This window comes from Balaenoptera physalus (genome assembly GCF_965194825.1).
Source record: "Balaenoptera physalus genome assembly, chromosome: 4".
Lineage (NCBI taxonomy): Eukaryota > Metazoa > Chordata > Mammalia > Artiodactyla > Balaenopteridae > Balaenoptera > Balaenoptera physalus.
In genome coordinates, this window is record NC_138891.1 from 66,972,518 (window position 1) to 66,988,263 (window position 15,746).

The following is a 15,746-nucleotide window of genomic DNA, read 5'->3' on the forward strand; positions in this document are numbered from 1 at the left end:
ACACACTGAGGTTCAAAGAGGTCAAGGGACTAAAGTCATAGAGCCAGTTAGTGGCTGTGCTGGAAATCCACCCAAGTCCTCTGCATCTCAGTCCAGTGTTTTTTCCAGTATTTCCATCTGTCTGTCAGATAGTCTGTATAAAGGTTTGGCATTTCTGTAGAGTTGTTCTCTCGTCACCCCTTCCGAGTAATGCCAGCTATCCATGTGGAGAGTGGGGCACTTAGCTAGTGCGGGGCCAGAGTTGCCTGTAAAGAGAAGTGGAGTGAATGCATTGACATTTTCAGCCCGTGGCAGATCGTGTTTGCCCTTCCAGCTCTCATCAGAGGAAGAGTGATTACGTTTGCTATTCAACTAACAATTGTGTGCAATTTTCAGCCTGCCTTGTTGTTTAACGTTGTCTTCCCATGCTTCCATTGCACGCCACAACATATCTGCTTCGTGATTACACTGGTAGGGACTTACCTACACCGTTTGGAAAAGGTTTGCCTATAGTACTTATTTACTTGTGCATAATAAATCTTGATTGATACCTTGGTAATCTCTGAGATCATTCTAAGGTTCCCTCCCACAATGGGGAGGATTGAAGAGACAGGGAAACGGGTGACAAAAAAAGAAGAACAACGACAACAAAAAAGAGGGCTGTGTTTCCTCACTGATGACCTAAGAGGAGAATTATGGGTGATTTGGAATCTCCATGGCTGACTTTTACTTGTTTCTGGCTAGTTCTACAGTCAGGATCTTCCCTAGACTCATGAGTTTGTGTGTAGAGTTGTCATTAGCATTCATGTAATAATCGAGTCACATCATTTTCAGAGGAGGTCACTGTGATCCCAGAGAGAGCAAAGGTTGCGCTATGAGCTCATGGCAGAGCTGAGACTGGGAGCTGGGTCTGAATTCAGAAGATCAGGTATCTTGCAGCTGAGGACCAAGATGTAGAAAAGGATAATTAGCTGTAGTCTAGGGAGGGAAGCACAGTGTACCATTTTAACAGCCTCTTAAGAAAGCAGTTTTGAAACTCTAGGAAGGCACTGACTTTTATACAAAGAGGGAAGATCGTGAAAAATCTCCAAAGGTATAGGACAGTGTTATTTAAACCTTAATTGCTTGTTTAAGTGGAGAAAATGTTGCTAAGGGACACGAATCCTAAACTTAATCGGCTATCAACTACTTCTGATGTTTAAGTCACAAAGCCCCTCAGCCTCTCAGTTCTTCTACCAATAAAATAGTGTTGTTCATACCTGTCTCTTCCTTCAGTGTCATTCATTTATTCAGCAAACATTGACCAAGAGCCAGGCCTTGCTTGGGTTAATTGCCAAGGGAGATTTAAGGACTGATGCAACATAATCAAAAGATTAAAATAAACACTCTAAGTCAATTATTCCCAACCGTTGAATCAGAATACATACATAAAGATTCCCAGGTGAGTCTAGTGTACAGTTTTGAAAACCACTTCTTTAAGCTTATAGCACCTGGCGTTAGATAATACCATACAACGGGGCTTGGTTGTTTTTAAAGTTTGGTGAGCTATGTCAATGTTTAAAGAAGAGTACTATCGATTTTAAGCTTTTTTTTTTTTTTTTTTTTTTTTGGCTGTGCCGTGCAGCACACGGGATCTTAGTTCCCTGACCGGGGATCAAACCCATACCCCCGCCTTGGGAGCGCAGAGTCTTAACCACTCGACCGCCAGGGAACTCCCTTGTTATTGATTTTAGAAAAGAAGCAAAACTTGAGCAAACACTAGTTCATTCTATTTTTGTGGATGACAGTGACTTGTCATTCACATGCTATCTTTAGAGAGGCTTGGTAGCCATTTTTAGTATTAAATGTCACCTTACCTGTAGCCCTAGGTTTTCCCACCCATAGAGGAAGGGTCTTGGACGTCACATGGCCTTTTTCAGTTGTTTGTGTTTTCTTGCGTCTGATCAATTTGGCTAGACTTTTGGCTTCATCCATTTGTGATCCTGGGGCTCATGATAGTTAGGTTTGATGGAACAAAATAGAGAAGACATTATGGCAGGTAGGATGCAGGAGCTAGGGATGGATGTGAAAGCAAAATCTCCTGTTTCTAAGTGATGACTTTCTTTGGATTGTGGTGTTTTCTTTTTCCTCCAAACAGACAGGTAGTACCATGGTGAAGACCATGGCTTTTGGGTCCAAGACTTGTGTCCAAACTTCAGCTTTGCTCTTTCTTAGCTGTGTATCCTTGAGCAAGTTATTTAACTCTTAGAGCCTTACTTTCTTGATCTGCTAAATATGGAGAAAGATAACCCTACCTCATGTAATAGTCAGAATGATTATGTGGCCAGTAGAAAATTGCTTGGCATATAGTAAGTCCTCAATAAACACTTTCTATTTATTGTCAGTCTGTAGCTTTCTTGTACCCACTGAACAGTTAGGAGGAAAAGACAGAAGAGCGACAGAGCGGCAATAAGTGAAACCTCTTAGGTTCTTCTTAATTGCTTTGCATTTGATGACAGTTCCTGAAAGACCAGTGCTTAGGGAGCCCCAGCTTTTTAACTCCCATCAGCAGTAGGCATTGTGCTTAGAGGAGGGCCACTTCTCTTGTTTTCCTCTCTTCTGATGGTGTTTGTGTATTTTCAGAGCCTCTGTGTAGATCTTCCCTTTCACTTCTTGCTTTCATGATGATTATATGCTTAGAGTGAAACCAATCGAGAACCAGAGGAAGTAAGAGTAGGGTAAGTTTTGGTCCAGCAAAACCAGCTCTCACCAGTGCTTATCTCTCTGTTTACCATGGGTCTCTTTCTGAGAAGCTGAGAAACCCCAGGGAAATGTTCTAGTTTGTCCGTTCACTAAACTTGTGAGGTTTTCTCAAACCCATTTATCAAAATGAAGGGCTGTAATTAAGATTTCAGAGAAGGAAAGCACTCTAGAATATTAGAGCTGATTGGGACTTTACAGACATTCATTCTGCAAATGAGCATCCTCTCTTGTTAAAGGCCACACTGGCAAAGCTGAGGCTAGAACTGGGGTCATAGGGACTCTGTGTCTATACTATTGTATTTATCTCCTTCCTTGGATCCATTTTGCATAGATTAGTTTTTCTGACATAGAGTTTTCACTCCTGTTAGATTCCTGTTCAAAGATAAAAGTTCTAGCTTTTTATTTCTCTGTATAAGACCTTTAAATGAGTAAGGCTCATTTTAACCTTCCAAATCTTTCCCCCAAATATTCTTAAGTCCCTCATTTCAGTTCAGCTGGTCTGCTGCCTTCTCAAAGAAATGCCTTGCTTCTTCCTTCAGTTCACAGAATTTTCAGGCATTGTCCTTTTGCTTATTCCCTTTGTCTTTCAGATCCCCCTAGCTTTCAAAATACCCTTGTGCTATGTGCTAGATCCTGTGACATACCCCAATTGGTTTTTTTTGTTTTTGTATACTTTGTGTTGCCCTTTTTCTCTTTTCACATATAAAAATATATCTTCCTCAGGTAGGCTTTAAACTCCTTGAAGACAGGATGATAATCTGAACCATCTGAGTACAGGATGAGACTTTGCTTTATCTGGAGCCTCTAGGGCTTGGCAAATAAATTTATTCATTTATTAAATTAACAGACATTTTTATTGAGTGCCTATTATGTATTAGGCCGTGAGGTTAGAGCATGATAATTACTTCTGCTCTCAAGGATTGAAGAGTTTAGTTTGTGATACAGGCAAGCAGAGAGGCAGAGTGACATGTGATGAGAGTGATGACGGCAGTATCCCAGGTGCTGTGGAAATGTAGTGAAAGGGGACATAGCTTGAACTGGAGGATGGAGAATGTGAATTATGTCTTCAAGGACTAGTAGGAAGTGATGCTCAGATCTAAATGATACATAGTACATGAGACATCATTTTTAATCGAGAGGTAGCTTGGGTGAAGGGGAGCAGAGATAAAACCTAGAGGAAATGGATGAATTTCCAGCAGAATATAAATGCTGAAAAATGACCTCAAAAGAAGTATAAAACTGCTACAATTATTATAGAAGTTCTTGGAAATACGATTAAGCTCTATTATTAAAGAAAGTTTCATATCTAGATGGCTTTACACTGAATTCTGATAAACCTTTAAAGATCAGATAGTTCTAATCTTATCATTAAACTAATCCAAACAGTAGAAGAGGATGCAGAACCCCCATATCAAAACCTAATAATGATAAGTAAAACAAGTAGAGGAAAACACTACAGAATGATCTTACTTAGTATTATATGTACAGAAATTCTATGTAAAATAGAATATTTAATTCATCAATATACCAAAACACGACAACTGTGACTGAGTAGTATTTTTTTCTAGGACTGCAAAGATGGTTCAATATCTAGAAGTCTATCAACACAATTCATTACATCTCTAAATTAAGGGAGGGAAAAAAGAGATGATTCCATCAATGGATGCTAAGAAGGGAGATGAAGATTCTAGAAAGGGAGGAGTAACCAAGGAGATCAGCATTTATTCATTCACCCATTCATGCATAACATATTTTTCTAAGGGCTTCCTGGCCAGGCATTGTGCTGGTATAGTGAGACCACTTAGGAACTTCCAGCTTATTGGGGGCAGATAGACAGGTGATTAAATAGCTTACATGTGGACTGTTATTAGTATGAAACAAGAGCCTGGGAATTAAGTTACTCTTTCTGGAGGGAGCTAGGGAAATGTTCACAGCATCAGAGATATTTCAGCTGGGTCAAGATAACAAAGAGGAGGGGGGGTGTACTTGGTAGAAAGTAATGGCATTGTAGATGGTGGACACAGAATGAGCAAGTCTTCAGGGTCATTAAATTTCATTATAAATCCTGGGAGTGGTGTCACCGGGCCATTGGTAACATATAGAAGAAAGGTTTGAGAAAATGCTGTTAAGGTCTCATGCAGACAGGTGCTTGGCCAGACACCGGCGCTCACTGGAGGTGTCACTGGGGTTGCCTCCATGGAGAGTACAGTGGAAGGGTGATATATGGTGCTGGGGATAACTGAAAATATGGTGGGGTTCGTGGTTTGCACATGGATGCTTACATTTTCATTTTTCATAATTCTCCCAGAAGTTTCCTGTTCCTTTATATCTGTAGAATTTCTGAAAAGGCCAGGATTCTGCAGTCAATTGGCAATGTGTGATTGCTCTGGAAACGTGCCTCTTTGCTTTAGAAATCACTGTATCCTATATTAACCCATTTTGAAAGTTTCTATTTTGGAATAACTTGAGACTTATAGAAAATTTGCAAGGATAATATTAACCCATTTTTAAAAAAATCCACAAATAAAATTTATACTACAAATGTGCAGGGCACGTTAAAATGTTCAAATCTTAATCTTATCCTACTTGTTCCCCACTTATACTCACTTTGGTCTTGTTGAGAGTAGAACAGACCCTTTATTCCCTTTTAGTAGAAAACTGAGGCTCAATTAAACAAACAAAACCAAAATTAATGTTTCTCAACCCTGAGAGATGAGCTTGGTTTTGGTATCTAAAAAAAAAAAAATCTCCAAGACTTCTAAATGTGCAGCCAGTTTTAAGAACCAGGAGTAAACCAGATTCACAGTTGTTTTTCTGTATTGGTTTTGTGCTGGGCCTTAATGGTGGTTTAGGGATGTATAAAATATGGTCCCCGCTCTTCCAAGGAACCTACAATTTACCAAGTGTCTGTGTACATTAGCATGTGTACAAGGTGCAGGGGAGGAAAATAAGGCCCTGCAACCAGAGTGAAAAGCCAGTGTTCCCACTGGCTTAAGTAACAGAACCCTCCTGATTCCTAATTTAGAGGCTTCCTCATTGCTTCATGTCGTCCTCTTTGATTGAGAGACCTACACCTCCAACAATTTTCCTCCCCTCACTTTGCTTAGCAGTTGACAGTATATAAAACACTTTAATGTTGTCATCTCATTGGTTGTCATGAAATTCTGTGAGTTAAGGAGGACAGGGAACAGGGGAACCTGGGACAGCGGATAAGGGCAGTGGGGCTGCTCAGGGTCATGTCACCCCTCCTGGCGTGGTGTAATGCTACCCAGGCCAAGCTGGGCCCCATCTCTCCCCCTCCACCCCATCTCTCCCTGGCCATGCCACGTGCTGAGGCCTTTATTTTTTCCTGCATTTCCAGTTTTCTTGGTTGTTACAGACATCTGGAGGTAATCATGGAGCCCTCTCAATTAATTCAGTCCAATTAATAAATTATGGGGTGGATTTGGGGCTGGGAGAGGGTGAGGGAGCCTTCCGGGCCTCCCCGCGCTGGAGAGCTCTTGCAATCAGACTTGGAGAGCCCTCCTCAGTGGCAGTCTGTGAGGCTTGGCCCCAGCCTGCAGGCTGCCTGTAGGGGTGGTTGGCTTACCCTGACACCAAGACACCGTTTTTCTTTCCTCGCAGAGTGTATTTTAATCCCAGTAAGATAGCCCCTGGACTGGCTGGTGTACCCCCTTCCTAGCTGGGCTCTTCCTAAAGGTCCTGTATGGCCTCCGCTCAGCAGAGTTCCTGATGAGTGTTATGCGGGGCTGCCCTGTGCATTATAGGGGTTGACTATTTTAGCCCCTGGCTACTAAGTACCAGTAATTGTCCTAGGCATTGCGGCAAACGGTGTCCCTCCTTGCGATTTCCAAGTGCCCCTTGGTGAGGAGCAGTCCTGCTCCTGCCAGAGGGATCATTTTAAATGTCCTGCCATGCGTTAGTCATGCCCTTGTTTCAAGAATAAACCTTTGGGGGTTCCTTAATGCCTGCAGAATAAATTCGGACTCCTCAAGCTTGCATGCAAAGCTTTGGTTCCGTCCCTCATTTTTAGTTCTTTTGCTAGCTACTTTTCCTTATTCCCCCACAGCCACGCTAAATTGAAGTACTGTGTACTTTTCTGCTCATGCGAGGTTGCCTCCTTTGTTCGGGCCCGACCTCTACTCAGCACTCAAGGCCCAGTCTGAAGGTTGCCTCATTAATGAGGTCTTAGTTCTGCTCCCTGCAAGAAGTGATCTTATCTTTTTCTACATTCCAGCAACACTTTATTTTTTTTTATCTCATTTAGATAATATCACCTCATTTAGGTAACTTTCCACCATTTAATTGATGTGGTAATCATTTTAATAGATTATTAATAAAATTGAAGCTTTTTTCCAACCTTGCTAGTATAAGATTCTCCTACCATAGAAACTTCTTAAGGTTAAGGACCATTTCTTACTCATGTCTATTTCCTGAAGAGTCCTAGGCACTAAAATAGGTAACTGTTGGAAGAGAGGAATTCCAGATTGGTTGAGGGGAGTGTTCAATTTTTCTCCTCCTCCAATTAAGGCAAGTTTTTCATAACTCTCTTCCTTTTTTTCCTCCCCTCCCCTCCCCTCCCCTCCCCTCCCTCCCTTCCTTTCTTCCTTCCTTCCTTCCTTCTCTCCTTCTTCTCAGAGTCCTTTTTCAAGATTTTATTAAGTATGGGTTAAGAAGAAGTAATAACGAAGTGAAGTATATTGCCTTCATTTTTGTGTTTCTTTAAAAACAACTGTTGTTTCTTTTTAATCCCAGATTCAACAATGTCTCACCCGTCTTGGCTGCCACCCAAAAGCTCTGCTGAGCCCCTTGGCCATGTGTCTGCACGGATGGAGACCACCCATTCCTTTGGGACCCCCAGCATTTCAGTGTCCACACAACAACCACCGAAGAAGTTTGCCCCAGTCGTTGCTCCAAAGCCCAAGTACAACCCATACAAGCAACCTGGCGGTGAAGGTGAGTGAAGGATTGCAGAGGTGGGTGCCCCAAATGGGAGAGTTCAATACAATAAAAAGTGATTTGTAGTACAAAGTTGTGTTGGAACAAGGTAGCTCAAGAATTTGTGGTGTGGTTATCATAGTGTATAGACTGTCAAAGGTTAAAAAGCATCAAGTAACCATCCAGGCAGCTCTTCTTTTGGGCATAAAGATTGAGATCTCTTAGGGGTTATATGACTATGGTTATACAGTGAGTTCGGGCCAGAGCTAAAACTAGAACCCTCATCTCTTCATTCATAGCTCAGTGCTCTTCTACTGCTGTATCCTCCATCCCCATCCCACTGTCTTGTAAAAATGTGTCTACCACCCAGTCGTCCCTCCCTCTTACCATTGGACGCATGTCCAAAAATGCTGCCAAACAGTGGACTCCCTTCTGATGTGAAGGGAATAAAGACAGGGTTTCTTATAGAGAAGGAGGCAGAGGTGTGAGGAGGTCTAGCAGGTATGACAGTCGATGCACACCCGAGGGGCAGGATGGGGCAGGTCCTGTATCGTGTTGGCGTGTGTGAGAGGGAGGAGAGAAGCAGTTAATGGGTGCACTTCAGACCCCTCCATGAGGGGTCAGATTCACCACGAGTGCTGTGAATTCCGGTGAGTTGTCCCCTTGGCCGACTCTTCCTGCATTGAGATGCCCCATCCTCGTCACTGTACTCTGTGAGGTTCTCCCACTGTCTAGCTGGGTCTCTGGGGACACTGGCATCATCTCTGATCCTCTGCAGCTATTTGCTCAACTCTTTGTCCTTTCTTAGCATGACACCTCACACCCTTCTGTCACCTGTCACCATCCTATTTGTATCACCTTCTCCGGTGTCTGGACTTGACCTAGATCCGAAGTAATCACTCCCTTCCCTGGGTTTCCACGTGCATCCTATTCTGACTATCAACTTCCTACTTCTTTTGTTGTTCCTCCTGCTCTTCTTAATCTGATGCTACTGACCAGATAGTCCGTGTGAGGCACTGTGCTTTTCACTGTCATTTTATTGCCTTCCCTATAACCCTATGAACTAAGTATTTTTTCACATAAAGCAATGGAAGCTTAGAGAAAAGAGGTGACATTCTCTGCGGTTTTGTGGCTACAGAGTTTCTGAAGTGAGGCTGTTGTCTTCACCCAGCCTGCCGTGCTGCCGGTCCTTCTCTTCCTGGCATATGTGGCACTCAGGCCCCATATGATGGTGATACTTCCCTACTTCCTTATAAGAATGTAAGCTTTGTTTCCCCATTTAAGCAACAAGACATGGTTTCTCACTCATCCTTATGTTCCTCTTGGCTCTTATTATGCTACTGTGTTTTTAGTGGGAATGATTGTGTATGGTCAAATGTATGTCTGTATGTTCCTATGTGTATATATATTTGGATGGATGGCGGATGGCTGCATGGGTGAGTGCACTGCTCAGTAATTCTCCTCTTGCAATAAACAGTTTGGAATGTGGCATCCTCTCTCGAAGCAACTCAGTCTCACTGAATTTCTGAAGTCTTGAGTCTTTCTTGCAATTCTGCCAATCTCTCTTTTCTTTTTAATATAACCTTTTTTGAATACGTAAAGGAAGAAATTTCCCTTGCATATATACATTTTAAAGACAAACATGGATAAAGGTTCATGGATATTCAGACTTTTTAAAATATAGCTCCATCTCTTCATCTGCTATATATTATGACATGATATTTGTTAGAAGTGTAAGATTTGCTTTCCTTTATATTTAATTTAAATGTTAGTGCATCCTCTGTTGCTCTCAGTGTTTTTATAATTCATGTTATTTTTGTTTAATTTTTTATACATTTCCTAAAGTTTATATCCATTTTCTTTTTCTTTTTTTGTCCATTTAGAATGTTCTGTACCATTAGTGAAATCCCCAGGTAGTAGGTAACACAGTTTTCATTTACCACGTGAGTTGATGAGGTCTCGTGTCTCAGCTCACGCCATTGCCATTCTTTGCCCCTGTACATACGCACCCTCAATTTCTAGCCCATAAAGCCTTAACATTCATAGCTTAATTCAGGCCCTGACTTCCAAGAACCTCAGCCACAAAGACAGAGTGTAGAACTAACAGAAATCACACAGTCCACCTTTTGCTGGTATAAAGATGAGAACTGCAGTGCAGAGAGACTGAGTGATTTGTTCAGAGATGCACAGCCTGCTTGTGGTCAAGTTGGTACCAGACCTCAGGTCCCCTTTGTTTGAGTCCAGAGTTATTAGGACCTTGTATTATATTCTACTCTGTCCCTCAGCCATAACCTCTGTGCATCTCATACAATCCTTTTCACAACTGTCCTTTTAATGGATTTACTTGTGTATGGTCCTGTCTCCTTTGGTAGACTCGGACCTTTTAGAGGCTGGGGCTGCCTGACGCATGCCTTTACTCCCAACAGCATCCAGCAGGACACCTGACACCTAGTAGCTACTCAATGATGTTTGTGGTGATAGTTAAACTACAGCAATATGAGCCTGCTTTTCCAGGCACAGATTCGAGCTTCTTAACCGCTTTTTAGGCTTTATGGTTCTGTTTGAATTTCTTTTACCTCGTCTCCCCATTCCCTGAGCTTTTCAGCCCAGGATTTGTTTAACCACTGCTACCTTGAAGTTACCAATTACATTTCTCACCTTGGTATTATGTCTGTAATCTCTGGGGTTTGCTTTCTCATTTTTAAATTCTGACTGTGAAAGTAGAAAAAGTACCCACATGTTTTCCACGTCAACTTATATTTATATAATTTTTTTAATAAGGTATTCTGCTAATAACTTTCTCTAAAGGGCTTTGGCACATTTAAGAATGGGTGTACTTTTTTTCCCAGTTAGTAGCTCTTTAGGCCTTAGGGTCTTTTTATTTTACTACCATTGTTCTCATTTTTCATTGATTTTTCTTTTTCAACAACTTGTGTGTCTTGGAATGCCCCTGCATTTCCAAATGCCTTTTTGTGTCCTGTACTATATGCTTATGAGCCCATATATATTTTTTATTGTTTTGTCTTCTTGCAAATTTTACCATGTTAAGTGTCTACGTATTTTTTTATGGAATGAAGTTGGTATGTATATATGGTTTTGTCTCATCACGTTCTGTTCTAGACTGATGAGGGCAATAAGATGATGCAATTTTTCTTTTGGTCTTGAAAGTACCAGCAGTAGTGGTTTTTTTTTTTTTTTTAATACATATTAGTGGATATATGTCAATCCCAATCTCCCAATTCATCACACCACCACCCCTACCCTGCCACTTTCTCCCCTTGGTGTCCATATGTTGCTACATCTGTGTGGCAATTTCTGCCCTGGAAACTGGTTCATCTGTACCATTTTTTGAGGTTCCACATGTATGCGTTAATATACGATATTTGTTTTTCTCTTTCTGACTTACTTCACTCTGTATGACAGTCTCTAGATCCATCCACGTCTCTACAAGTGACCCAATTTCATTCCTTTTAATGGCTGAATAATATTCCATTGTATAATAATATTCCATTGTACCACATCTTCTTTATCCATTCGTCTGTCGATGGGCATTTAGGTTGCTTCCATGTCATGGCTATTGTAAATAGTGCTGCAATGAACATTAGGGTGTCTTTTTTTTTTTTTAAATTATTAGCACCTTTAATTATTATTTATTTATTTATTTATTTTTTTGCCTGTGTTGGGTCTTCGTTTCGGTGCGAGGGCTTCCTCTAGTTGCAGCAAGCGGGGGCCACTCTTCATTGCGGTGCGCGGGCCTCTCACTATCATGGCCTCTCTTGTTGCGGAGCACAGGCTCCAGACGCGCAGGCTCAGTAGTTGTGGCTCACGGGCCTAGTTGCTCCACGGCATGTGGGATCTTCCCAGACCAGGGCTCGAACCTGTGTCCCCTGCATTAGCAGGCAGACTCTCAACCACTGTGCCACCAGGGAAGCCCTGGGGTGTCTTTTTGAATTACAGTTTCTCTGGGTATATGCCCAGTAGTGGGATTGCTGGGTCATGTGGTAATTCTATTTTGAGTTTTTAAAGGAACCTCCGTACTGTTCTCCATAGTGGCTGTATTAATTTACATTCCCACCAACAGTACAAGAGGGTTCCCTTTTCTCCACACCCTCTCCAGCATTTGTTGTATGTAGATTTTCTGATGATGCCCATTCTAACTGGTGTGAGGTGATACCTCATTGTAGTTTCGATTTGCATTTCACTAATAATTAGTGATGTTGAGCAGCTTTTCATGTGCCTCTTGGCCATCTGTATGTCTTCTTTGGAGAAATATCTATTTAGGTCCTCTGCCCATTTTTGGATTGGGTTGTTTGTTTTTTTAACATTGAGCTGCATGAGCTGTTTATATTTTTTGGAGATTAATCCTTTGTCCGTTGATTCGTTTGCAAATACTTTCTCCCATTCCGAGGGTTGTCTTTTCGTCTTGCTTGTAGTTTCCTTTGCTGTGCAAAAGCTTTTAAGTTTCATTAGGTCCCATTTGTTTATTTTTGTTTTTATTTCCATTACTCTAGGAGGTGGATCAAAAAAGATCTTGCTGTGATTTATGTCAAAGAGTGTTCTTCCTATGTTTTCCTCTAAGAGTTTTATAGTGTCTGGTCTTACATTTAGGTCTCTAATCCATTTTGACTTTATTTTTGTGTATGGTGTTAGGGAGTATTCTAATTTCATTCTTTTACATGTAGCTGTCCAGTTTTCCCAGCACCACTTATTGAAGAGACTCTCTTTTCTCCATTGTATATCCTTGCCTCCTTTGTCATAGATTAGTTGACCATAGGTGTGTGGGTTTATCTCTGGGCTTTCTATCCTGTTCCATTGATCTGTATTTCTGTTTTTGTGCCAGTACCATATTGTCTTGATTACTGTAGCTTTGTAGTATAGTCTGAAGTCAGGGAGTCTGATTCCTCCAGCTATGTTTTTTTCCCTCAAGACTGCTTTGGCTATTCGGGGTCTTTTGTGTCTCCATACAAATTTTAAGATTTTTTGTTTTAGTTCTGTAAAAAATGCCATTGGTAATTTGATAGGGACTGTATTGAATCTGTAGATTGCTTTGGGTAATATAGTCATTTTCACAGTATTGAGTCTTCCAATCCAAGAACATGGTATATCCATCTGTTTGTATCATCTTTAATTTCTTTCATCAGTGTCTTATAGTTTTCTGCATACAAGTCTTTTGTCTCCCTAAGTAGGTTTATTCCTAGGTATTTTATTCTTTTTGTTACAGTGGTAAATGGGAGTGTTTCCTTAATTTCTCTTTCAGATTTTTCATCATTAGTGTATAGGAATGCAAGAGATTTCTGTGCATTAATTTTGTATTTGGCAACTTTACCAAATTCATTGATTAGCTCTAGTAGTTTTCTGGTGGCATCTTTAGGATTCTCTACGTATAGTATCATGTCATCTGCAAACAGTGACGGTTTTACTTCTTCTTTTCCAATTTGTATTCCTTTTATTTCTTTTTCTTCTCTGAATGCCATGGTTACAACTTCCAAAATTATGTTGAATAGTAGTGGCGAGAGTGGACATCCTTGTCTTGTTCCTGATCTTAGAGGAAATGTTTCCAGTTTTTCACCATTGAGAATGATGTTTGATGTGGGTTTGTCATATATAGCCTTTATTATGTTGACGTAGGTTCCCTCTATGCCCACGTTCTGAAGAGTTTTTATCATAAATGGGTGTTGAATTTTGTCAAAAGCTTTTTCTGCATCTATTGAGATGATCATATGGTTTTTATTCTTCAATTTATTGATATGGTGTATCACACTGATTTATTTGCGTATATTGAAGAATCCTTGCATCCCTGGGATAAAGCGCAGTTGATCATGGTGTATGATCCTTTTAATGTGTTGTTGGATTTTGTTCGCTAGTATTTTGTTGAGGATTTTTGCATCTATGTTCATCAGTGATATTGGTCTGTAATTTTCTTTTTTTGTAGTATCTTTGTCTGGTTTTAGTATCAAGGTGATGGTGGCCTCATAGAAAGAGCTCGGGAGCGTTCCTTCCTCTGCAACTTTTTGGAAGAGTTTGAGAAGGATAGGTGTTAGCTCTTCTCTATATATTTGATAGAATTCACCTGTGAAGCCATCTGGTCCTGGACTTTTGTTTGTTGGAAGATTTTTAATCACAGTTTCAATTTCATCACTTGTGATTGGTCTGTTCATATTTTCTATTTCTTCCTGATTCAGTCTTGGAAGGTTATACCTTTCTAAGAATTTGTCCATTTCTTCCAGGTTGTCCATTTTATTGGCATAGAGTCTCTTGTAGTAGTCTCTTAGGATGCATTGTATTTCTGCCGTGTCTGTTGTAACTTCTCCTTTTTCATTTGTAATTTTATTGATTTGAGTCCTCTCCCTCTTTTTCTTGATGAGTCTGGCTAATGGTTTATCAATTTTGTTTATCTTCTCAAAGAACCAGCTTTTAGTTTTATTGATCTTTGTATTGTTTTCTTTGTTTCTGTTTCATTTATTTCTGCTCTGATCTTTATTTCTGCTCTGATCTTTCCTTCTACTAACTTTGGGTTTTCTTTGTTCTTCTTTCTCTAGTTCCTTTAGGTGTAAGGTTAGATTGTTTATTTGAGATGTTTGTTGTTTCTTGAGGTAGGCTTGTACTGCTATGAACTTCCCTCTTAGAACTGCTTTTGCTGCATCCTATAGGTTTTGGATCATTGTGTTTTCATTGTCATTTGTCTCTAGGTATTTTTTGATTTCTTCTTTGATTTCTTCAGTGATCTCTTGGTTATTTAGTAATGTATTGTTTAACCTCCATGTGTTTGTGTTTTTTTACCTTTTTTTCCCTGTAATTGATTTCTAATCTCATAGCGTTGTGGTCAGAAAAGATGCTTGATATGATTTCAATTTTCTTAAATTTACTGAGGCTTGATTTGTGACCCAAGATGTGATCTATCCTGGAGAATGTTCCATGTGCACTTGAGAAGAAAGTGTAATCTGCTGTTTTTGGATGGAACGTCCCATAAATATCAATTAAATCTATCTGGTCTATTGTGTCATTTAAAGCTTGTGTTTCCTTATTAATTTTCTGTTTGGATGATCTGTCCATTGGTGTGAGTGATGTGTTAAAGTCCCCCACTGTTACTGTGTTACTGTCGATTTTCTCTTTTATAGCTGTTAGCAGTTGCCTTATGTATTGAGGTGCTCCTATGTTGGGTGCATATATATTTATAATTGTTATATCTTTTTCTTGGATTGATCCCTTGATCATTATGTAGTGTCCTTCCTGTCATTTGTAACATTCTTTATTTTAAAGTCTATTTTATCTGATATGAGTATAGCTATTTCAGCTTTCTTTTGATTTCCATTTGAATGTGATATCTTTTTCCATCCCCTCACTTTCAGTCTGTTTGTGTCCCTAGGGTCTCTTGTAGACAGCATATATATGGGTCTTGTTTTTGTATCCATTCAGAGAGCCTGTGTCTTTTGGTTGGAGCATTTAATCCATTCACGTTTAAGGTAATTATCACTATGTATGTTCCTATTGCCATTTTCTTAATTGTTTTGGGTTTGTTTTTGTAGGTCCTTTTCTTCCCTTGTGTTTCCCACTTAGAGAATTTCCTTTAGCATTTGTTGTATAGCTGGTTTGACAGTGCTGAATTCTCTTAGGTTTTGCTTGTCTGTAAAGCTTTTGATTTCTCCATCAAATCTGAATGAGATCCTTGCCGGGTAGAGTAATCTTGGTTGTAGCTTCTTCCCTTTCATCACTTTCAATATATCATGCCACTCCCTTCTGGCTTGTAGAGTTTCTGCTGAGAAATCAGCTGTTAACCTTATGGGAGTTCCCTTGTATGCTATTTGTCATTTTTCCCTGCTGCTTTCAATAATTTTTCTTTGTCTTTAATTTTTGCCAATTTGATTTCTGTGTGTCTTGGTGTGTTTCTCCTTGGTTTATCCTTTATGGGACTCTCTGTGCTTCCTGGACTTGGGTGGCTATTTCTTTTCCCATGTTAGGGAAGTTTTTGACTATAATCTCTTCAAATATTTTCTCGAGTCCTTTCTCTCTTCTCTTTCTGGGACCCCTATAATGCGAATGTTGTTGCCTTTAATGTTGTTCCAGAGGCCTCTTAGGCTGTCTTCATT

The 15,746-nt window shown here is 40.2% G+C and overlaps 1 protein-coding gene across 8 annotated transcripts in view; it reads left to right on the forward strand.

Moving 5' to 3' along the window:
* Positions 1–15,746, forward strand: part of LPP (LIM domain containing preferred translocation partner in lipoma) — a 692,297-nt gene that overhangs the window by 223,400 nt on the left and 453,151 nt on the right. For all 8 annotated transcript variants that reach the window (XM_082461500.1, XM_082461502.1, XM_082461505.1 and 5 more), the window contains one exon: positions 7,477–7,677. In XM_082461500.1, coding sequence (XP_082317626.1) covers positions 7,485–7,677 — 193 coding nt within the window. In that variant the 5' untranslated portion in view covers positions 7,477–7,484. The remainder of the gene's footprint in view (positions 1–7,476; positions 7,678–15,746) is intronic.